The sequence below is a fragment of the Vigna radiata genome, chromosome 7, assembly GCF_000741045.1.
Source record: "Vigna radiata var. radiata cultivar VC1973A chromosome 7, Vradiata_ver6, whole genome shotgun sequence".
In the NCBI taxonomy this organism is placed as follows: Eukaryota; Viridiplantae; Streptophyta; class Magnoliopsida; order Fabales; family Fabaceae; genus Vigna; species Vigna radiata.
The window spans coordinates 15,016,433-15,026,275 of NC_028357.1; the positions used below are offsets into that span (position 1 = coordinate 15,016,433).

General features: G+C 33.1%; 1 protein-coding gene across 2 annotated transcripts in view; it reads right to left on the reverse strand.

The window, feature by feature from the left end:
• Positions 1-8,185: 8,185 nt before the first annotated feature.
• LOC106769260 (alpha-1,4 glucan phosphorylase L-2 isozyme, chloroplastic/amyloplastic) overlaps positions 8,186-9,843 on the reverse strand; it is a 9,624-nt gene continuing 7,966 nt past the window's right edge. For both annotated transcript variants that reach the window (XM_022783169.1, XM_014654797.2), the window contains exons 13-15: positions 9,348-9,534; positions 8,800-9,000; positions 8,186-8,555 (exon numbers count right to left, since the gene is read on the reverse strand). In XM_022783169.1, coding sequence (XP_022638890.1) covers positions 8,439-8,555; positions 8,800-9,000; positions 9,348-9,534 — 505 coding nt within the window. In that variant the 3' untranslated portion in view covers positions 8,186-8,438. The remainder of the gene's footprint in view (positions 8,556-8,799; positions 9,001-9,347; positions 9,535-9,843) is intronic.

The window sequence follows — 9,843 nt, forward strand, 5'->3', positions numbered from 1 at the left end:
AGAAATGATGTAACAATTACAAGCTCAATATGTATGCATTCACATAGCAAAACAACACATAAACATGTTCAACAAATATATCAAACATTTAGCATAAGAACATGTAACACACCAACAACACATGTATGTTATTAAGCAATGTGTTATCATCATCAAAAACTAGAATGATATAGATATTGTGTTGTCAAAAATCTCAACATTTTCATCCCCCATATTTTATGTGGGGTAGGCCAACCTAGCCCACATATTGCGAGCCAAGTGCGGACTGGGCCTAAACGGGCTAGGCTGATCACATTTCCACCCCTATCTATTATAGGGATGACAGTCATAAGTTTGTGTTTTTTTTTTTAATTTTAAGCCAAAATTTATGTCCTGTAAACATTATAAATCAATATATAATACAAGAATCTACCACACAAATTTCTAGAATTTTCTAAGTAGTATGATATTTTAAAAAAAGTTGTAAAGTAAGAAAAATAGGTGAAAATACAGAGAAAATAAAAAACATATCGTAAATGACAAAAAATTTTAAAATTCCATAGGGGATTGGCCAGCACATTCCTCACCCCATTTCGAACAACTTTCATTTTTAGAGTGTTTCCATTCGAAATTCGTAACAAAAGTTATGATCATTTGAAGTTTCTGACCACCAAATCTTAACAACTTTATGTGTTTTTGTCCTAAGATGGATTTGAGGGAAACTAACTAAATAGATTTGAGTGACTTTAAATGTAGAGTTTATGTTGTTTATTTTAAGGGATTTAAGAGTGAAGTTTCTGAGTGATTTGAGTAATGTGATTGTTACAAATATTATCTTTATTTTATATTTATCTCTTATCTTTAGTTAGTTTGTTATTATTTCTTATTTGTATTTTGGACTTAGCCCATATTTCTTCTATTATAAATAAAGGACCCTATATGTATATTCAACACAAGGGAGATTAATTCCATACATAATTTTTCACTATATTCAACATGGTATCTAGAGCCTAAGGTTCTTTTGAGTAAAGAAAGAATTCTTGTTGCCTCTGCCACTACACCAGTTGCTGCCAGCGGCGACGCCATCGTCTACCATTGTCACTACTAGAATTCTAGCTTTCGCCAATGATCACATGGTTTTGATTGTCTCGGCTAGGCGACGATCATGCCATCAACGACGCTCTTAGCGCCTTTTAAAGCTATGGATTTTTTCCATTTTTTTTCGTGCATTGTGGCATGTCTAGTAGCAATTCAGAGTGTTGAGGTCACTCGTTTTCCTCTATTAGGTTCGTGCGTTGTTGCAAGTCTCGTCTCCTCTCAAGTAGTTATTCAAAGCATCGAGGTTGCTCTTGTGCCTTGATTAGAGAATCTTGGATTTTTTTATATTTCTATCTCCTATTCATCCATGGCTTCTTTTGTTGTTGTCTCTTTTGACCTTTCTTTTGTCACATTACGTTTGACTCGTCCATATATGTTTTTTCCCATGAAAAAGATGGTTTTGTTAGTTTATTTATAGTCGTGGTGGCTCTCCAACAATTACCTCTTTATCCACTAGTGACATTCCTCAAGGACGATTTGCAAGAAGAGATTTACATTGAACTCTATGTCGTCTTGAAAATCATTAGCAATTTGGTGTCACTCGAGTGTAAAAGCAAATATTTTCACTGAGACTTTATGGATTATATTAGTAACAAGCTTGATACATACGATTTATACGCACCAGCTTGAGGTGGAGTGTTAGAAATATTATCTTTATTTTATATTTATCTCTTATCTTTAGTTAGTTTGTTATTATTTCTTATTTGTCTTTTTGGCCTAGCCCATATTTCTTCTATTATAAATAGTGGACCCTATGTGTATATTCAACACAAAGGAGATTAATCCCATACACAATTTTTCACTATATTCAACATAATAAATAAGTAAAATTTAATAAATAAAAAAAAGAAAGATTACAAAATTGCCAAAAGTAATATGAAATTATTTTTAGATTATTTTAAATTATTTTTTATAAAAATTGTTAATGAATAGTTTTTTTAAAAAAAATCAAATAATTAGAATAAATACAATTTATTTAGTATAAAATAAAAATTAAATATTTAAATTTTAATGGGTTGTTGTGGTTAATAATTTAGGACATGTATTTATTTTTGTTTTAATAATAATTGAAAAGCTATAGTAATTATTATTGTTGTTGTTCTTATTATTATTAAAGATTATTAATGATTATAGTTGTGATTAATTTAAACAAAACCGCGAAAATTAATAAGCACAATATTCAATAAAAATGTGTGAAAGATTGCACGACTGATAACAACATTCTTGTGAAGAAATAAAGTTAATTTTTTTATTACATAATTAATAAAGTCAAATGAAAATATTAAAACAAGTTAATTTTTTTACTACATAATTAATAAAGTCAAATGAAAATATTAAAACATAGGTATAATACTTATTTTGGTTTCTAGGTTTGGTTGGTTTGTTCAAAGTGGTCCTACCTTTTTTAGATATTCACAATTGTCTAATATTTTGTAAAAACAGTTCAAGTTGGTCCTTTTTTCTTACGGCGTTAAAAACCTAATGGCATAATGTCCACCCTAGTCAAAAATGAATGAACTCTCCAATTATGTGGAAACTGATCACATTGATGTGACAATTGAGTACAATTTTATGAATCCAAGCACACTGTTCTATAGTCCAGGGCAGATTCCATTTGAATGCCTCTTGCATTTTACGCGGGCGTCAGCAAAAGAGTCTATGTAGTGACGCAAAGGCTTCGTTCTTCAGCGTGTCTACAACAACGAGGGTCTCCATTCTGTAGTACAGGGCTCACAGTGGTGCGTCGTGTTTTGGGGATGTTGTTTCTCGCAATCTGGCTAACGATTCACACGTGTTGAGTCGTGAAAATTTTAGGTTGGTTGCAGCGTTTTGGGGTTTCCTTTTCTTATGTTTTAGATCTTGCAAATTTTAGGGATTTCAAATTAGGATTTTGAATCAGGATTGATTTCGCGTTTTGGGGTTCTTTTCTTTTTTTTTTTTTTTTTTGCGAATTGGGTTTCCTTTTCTTGGGATTTTGTTTCTCCTTTATGGATTGGTGTTCGTGATCTTGCAATTTGGGATTTTTTATTCTTGCTTTTCTCTGTTTTCAAATTGGGGTTTGTGGTTTGCAGGTTGTTGAATTGGACTTTTGGGTTCCTACATTTGTGTTCTTGATTTTTCTCTACTAGTTTGGTATTGCAATTTGAGGTTAGGGTTTAAATTAGGATTATGAATTTTCGCTTGGAGGATGATGATTGTGAATTGGGGTTTTGGTTTTTCTTCTTTTTCGTTTATGTTCTTGGACTGAAGACGTTGATGGGGAATAAAAAGTAAGCAAATTAATTTGGGTAAAATCAAGAAAATTGCCACATTAGTTGACCTCAGTGTGCCACACAATCAATAACTGGACAACTCATTTAGTTTTGGTCAGGGGAGCAATTACACCGTTAGCATTTTTAACGCGGTAAGCAAAAAATACTAACTTGAACCGATTTTACAAAATATGGAACAATTGTGAACATGTGAAAAAAGATAAGACCACTTTGAACAAACCTACCAAACATAGGGACCAAAATAGATATTAAATTTAAAACATATTATGAGAACATACATTAAAAGACAAAATGTGATTTATGATAAATCAAAGTGAAGCTCCTTCATTCACATAATAAACCTATTTCAATGATATTATGCTGACATCTCTATAATATGTCTTTTATGTGATAGGTATAAAAGAAAGGTGTAGTATTGTTTGAAAAATTGTCATCCCCAATGTTCATTATTGATAACAACTAAAATATGTGCATTGTCGTATATTGCAATGAAGGGTGTCCATGAATGTGCTTGTTTGCCCCAGTAAATAGGATATTTCTTTGTTCAATAGTTGTAAGTTGATGTGAACAATGACAAACATTCGCCTTCGTTGATCAATTGCTTCTTCCTATTCATCTCTTATTGTCAAATCCATTTGAGTTGAAGACACATAAGTGAAAATGAGAATAAAAATTGTTAAGAAATGGTATAAGATGGAATTAAATTAAGGTCGTTGAAATGTAATGAAGCAAAGAGTTGAAGGATATAATAAAGCAAGAATTAGATAGAAATGTTAAACTAAAATCCTTAAGAGTAGATCAAGATTAAAATGTAATTAAATTCATTAATAAAGTACACCATAACATTGTTCCATAACACGATAAACCAAACAAAGTAATTCATTACAAACAAAAGGCTCAACTACTTTTCATCATCATACTAACTAACTTATTTCAATGCTGATGTGTTGCCATGCTCATTAGTCGTTAGGCATGGACGAGATTTGTGCATAGAAATCATAACATTGTTTCATAAAAGTTTCATCCTATATGTTCATCTTGGCTAACATTTCCTAAATGTCACTTTCTGTGTATTGGAAAGTTAAATTGTGATGCATCATACCCATTTTCTCAATATAAATATTATTTCATTTCTCAATGGCAATCACTTGGTGTTCCATTATGGATAACATTTTTTTCAAAATGAGAGTTAATAGATCCCCACAACATCTGTGAAAAAACCTAGCTTTGTAGTAAGCTTCATAAGTTGTGAGTCTACTACATTAACTATACGGGCTTTTCATTTCGAACCTCATGATGATGATGTCCCACCAAATGGAATAAATGGCACGAATTAAGTCAGGTTGGGACTATACCCATCCATTTGTGGTGGTAAAGGTGGAGTCAGGTCACGAATATAATGTAATCAATTTTGGACATTTAATCAACTTTGAATCTTTGTTGTTGGTGCTGACATTGTGCTTGACATGCTGCTCGTACTCCACCACCTGTTACATGATCTTTCGCCATAGTTCCTTCATGATGTTGTAGTTGTTAAGACAAAATTGTCTATGCGCCTAAATACTCTCATGTTTTGAAGTTTAATCAAATAACATTAAAACGGGAAAATAATCTGAAAACAACTTAGGGTGAAAACACAAGACTTAGAATCTGAATCCCTAACATAGAAAACCTACACAAAACTTAGAATCTGAATCCCCAACATAGAAAAGCTTAGGAAAACACTTAGGTTCTTAGGAAATAGAAAACATCTAAGTCAAAACTCCCAGATGCAATGCTATTGTGCCTAAAGCATATAAGAGAGTTGGAGTTAAACACTTTATGCTTATCATACCTAAAAAAGGTATTCAACTTAGCTCTTGAAAATAAAATAGGTCAAGACAATGACTTTAACAAAACAAACTAAAAGATATAAAGATTAAAATATAAAAGAAAGCTTAAAACAAGCTAAACATTATCTGTCTAAGAAGAGACAAAAATGAAAGAAACGTTTACTTGGCTAAATGGTACCATGAGATTAAACAATACTTTGTCCAAACGATAAAGTCTTTATACAACACTTGGTATCTTTAGGAAAGAGCTTAATTGTTAAAAGCAACCTACCACTAGAAAATAAAAAAAGCACTTTGTTATTATGAGCAAGTAGTAAATGACATTAAATGCTCAATATTCAAAAACAACAAAGATCATGATCTCCAGAACACCCAGATCGCGAACATTTTTGCATCACAACCCCAAATTTTTAAAAACCCAATTAAACCTTAAAGACGTGATATGTTCGCAACACTGAAATCGCGCTACAAGAGCCATCATAAGAAACCCTTTCGTCCCCTATTCTCCACCGCAACACCAACCAAATTGCAGCCATGGAAACCTGCAGAGAACCCAATCACAAACCCAAAAAACAAATAAGGTCCAAAATCCAACTAGCTTTAGTTCATTTTCCTCGTGCAAGATGAACAAATTCAATCCCCAATACATGAGCAAGATGAACGTAGGTTCAAACCTCTCTTACTTCAAGAACAATGAACACCTTCGAAGAAGAGACAAAACAAAGTTTTCCTCTTTTATTAAGAATTAAAGCAATTAGGGATTCATAACAAATAGAAGTTTTCCCAACTTTTTTCTAACTTTTCTATTTGAAAACAAAAAAAATCCACATAACACCCTCTGTCAGCCACTTTAAAAACTAAGATGACCATGCCACTTTATAATATTGTTTGGTTCAATTTAACAACAGGAGTGTAATTGTTGCAATTTGTACAAAATAAAGACTCAATTGAGACGCAAAAAAAAAAAGAGGACCAATTTGAAATTCCCACCCCAAATAGAAACTTCGCGAATGATTAAACCTTAATTATATTATTCATTAACCTCTAAAATCATTAACGAGAATTAGTGAATTACATTTACCATTTGTCCTTATTAAGGAAATAACAATTTCGTTTTGCACTGATTTTTAATTAATTTATTTATTTATCAACCTCTAAAATCATTATGTTAGGAAACGGGAATGGGACAAAAAGCTTAATAGTGTGACTGAAACAGTCAACTTGAGAAAGTAATTCATTTTATTTGGTGAATTTAGAACTTTTTGAAACAAAATGAATTGTTTGAAGTAGAAATTAAAAAAAAAAATAGGAATTTTAAGAAAGCATTTCAGATAACTAAAATAATAAAATTTGAAATTTATAAAAAAAAAAAAACAAAATAGAAATCTCATAAGTGCTTAATGTGTGTCTGTTAGATGAGTCAATTTAACCCATGGTCAATGGACCAATCCCAACCCAATCCTAAATAAACCCCCTATTTTATTGACCCACCAAATGAGTTGGCCAAGATGACTTGACTTTGTCCTTTGGCCCGGACAAACTCTTGTCAACCATTGACCTAGATCGAATTGACTCGATTCTTTGACCTAATTGACCTAGACTAATTTTTGACCTGAATCGACACGACTTGACTTTAGGTCGAGCTGACTAGTGTAGATATTTAACCTTAATTGGTTCGACTTAACCTTCGATCGAGACAAACTCGGCTCAACCTTTAGTTTGGGCTTACTCCACTCAATTCTTTGGTTTGACCGACTCGAGTCGACCATTGGTCCAAATCGACCTTCGCATGGGCCAACTAGTTAAAACTTTGGCCAAATTACCTCAATTTACGACCCTAATCGGCTAGCTTGACCTTTAGATTAGCCAACTTTACTAGATACTTCAAATTAGTTGACTTGGGTTGAACTTTGACATAAGTTGACTTAGCTTTATCTTTGCTTGGGTAAGTTCAGTTTGACCTTCAACCTAACCAAATCGACATAATAGTTAGCTCATGCTGACTCGACTAGATTTTTCGGCTCAACTGGCTTGAGTCAACCTTTGGCCTAAGTTGACTCAACTAGACCTTCACTTAAGTCAACTTAGGTCAACCTTCGAAAAAAAGTTGGCTCGACCCTCGGTCTAGTTTGGCTCAACCCGATTCTTGGACCTAACCAACTTGGCACGACCTTTGGCCAAACCCATTTTAGCTAATCTTTAACCCCAGCCAACTCGAGTCGACCTTCGACCCAGACCGATCTAGGTCAAGCTTTGCTCAAGTTGACTTTCCTCGACCTTCGGTCTTAATTGACCTAACTTGACCTTTGACCCAAACTGACTTAATTCGATTCTTTGATCTAATCAACTTGGACCAACCTTTGGTCTAAATCAACTCGACTTGACTTGACCTTCAACCAAGATGACTTTGCTCGACCTTCAAATTCGATTAGCTTGACTCACTCTTCTAGTCATTCCATATTGACTTACTTTGCTTGACTTTTGGTCTAGGGCGATTGGGTTAACTTTTTTGGCCTAGTCTTGCTGAGTCAGATTCTTCGACTCGATCAACTTGGCTCAACCTTCGATCTAGGTTCCGTCGACTTGATCTTCAAATCATGCTAAATCAATTTGACCTTCTCGGGTTTATTTTTACTCTTTTGATCTTGAATTTTTTTATATGGACTTTTTTACTCCGATCCATGTGGGTTAAATATACATTACCTCGTGAAGGATTGAAAAAGATGCGAGGTTAAGATTGCAATGAAAAACGACCACACTGTATAGAACATGTAAACAACGAAATATTGAAACAAGAACAAAAACACAAGCATGTTGATGACAATATATATATATATATATATATATATATATATATATATATATATATATATATATATATATATATATATATATATATAATTAGTTTTTATGATATAGAATGTTAATGTCACCATTGCCCAGATATATGAATTGTGTACACATCAGTCCCTATAAAATTGTACAATATGGTTACCAATTAAGTAGGATAAGAGTTTGATTTTATTTGGTACTGATTACATAGTTCAAACCAGCATTTAAAATAGAATCAGATATCTAATTTTACATGATCTTTTGAGACATAAGGCAAAATGGATGAAGATAATGTTAACTCTCCCAGAACAACAAAAGAGGTTCACTTACATACTTACATTCTTTGAAGCCCAGGTGAACTTGAATTTTAATGGACTTTAAGCAAGCAGAAAAAGCCAAAAACTCAGATTGCAGGAGTAACTTTTCAAGCCAATTCAATGGGTTCAATTCTCCATATATCTCTAGCATATTCATGAATGGTCCGGTCACTGCTGAATTTGTATGAACCAGCAGTGTTCAAGATTGACATTTTTGTCCATCTCTGCATCCACATCAATGAAATTTTGAATCGCTACATGAGTCATATGCTTGATAATGTTACTACTGCAATAATTAAGCACAATAAAATATTCCCTTCCTTCCATAACTGAGTAACGTTTAAGAATTTTTCACAGATGTTACGAATAACAAGGAATAATTTCAAAATGCTGTTATTCTTTATATATGCTGCTAATCAGGTGCTTGATATATTAGTGTGTTAGATATCATTCCTTGATAATACTTACTTTTTGATCAAGATATGCCTTGTCAACTTCTTCTTGGCACTCCAAGTAGCTGGGGAAGTCCTTGCCTACAAGGAAATAATCAGCACGACCATAGCCTTCATTCCCTTCCAAGGACCCCATCAATTCATCGTAATTGTAGGGGCCAAAAACACCACTTCTTACATATGCCTTTACTTCTTCAAACCGTGGATCTGGTACGAACTGCACATTTTTGGAAGAGACCAGACAATAGTGAGATTATGATGCATCCACTGGTTTGGTCTACAATGATAATATTTTTAAGCATCTGTAGAGCCTTATTTATTGAATCTTCAACTGTTAGACTATACATATATCTTGTTACTTTCACGCCAATTTGGAAATGCATCATGATAGTAGAGCAAATTACCAGAACATGAGGGTCCTGAACTTTTTCAAGCTTTTTTTTAGTGTAGCTGATATACTTCTTGTTTACATTCAGCCAATGCTTAGGAAAGAAAAACATGAAAGGAAAGGGAAAGAAAACATTGAATGATGAATCATGTATTCTTATTTCTTTTAAAATTTACCTTTCCCTCGGCTCTTTCTTTCCGTAGCCCAGCAATTTCTTCTGCTCTTGCACCAAAAAGAAAGAAGTTATCTTCTCCTACCTCTTCTCTTATTTCAACATTAGCTCCATCAAGAGTTCCTATAAGTATGCATCCATTCATTGCAAATTTCATGTTGCTTGTTCCACTGGCCTCCATCCCAGCGGTGCTAAACAGGCACAGAAAAAGTTTAAAACAAAAACTGTTATAGTGGATGGTATTATCAGTCCTATGAAAATGAACTCAAATAAGGACTTACAAGAACACATAACCAACCACTTTGATCGTAAACCAAAAGTAAATTATTTTTAATATATATTTGTGATACTAATATAATTCTAAAGGAAAAAGGGAAGGATCACTAAGGTGTATGAAAGAAAGAAGTGGAAACCCATTCCGTGGGGTCACTTGCACACACCCAATGATTGGGATCTTATCAGAAAGATTTCTTTCTCTACTTTGAAGAAAGGGGTAATAT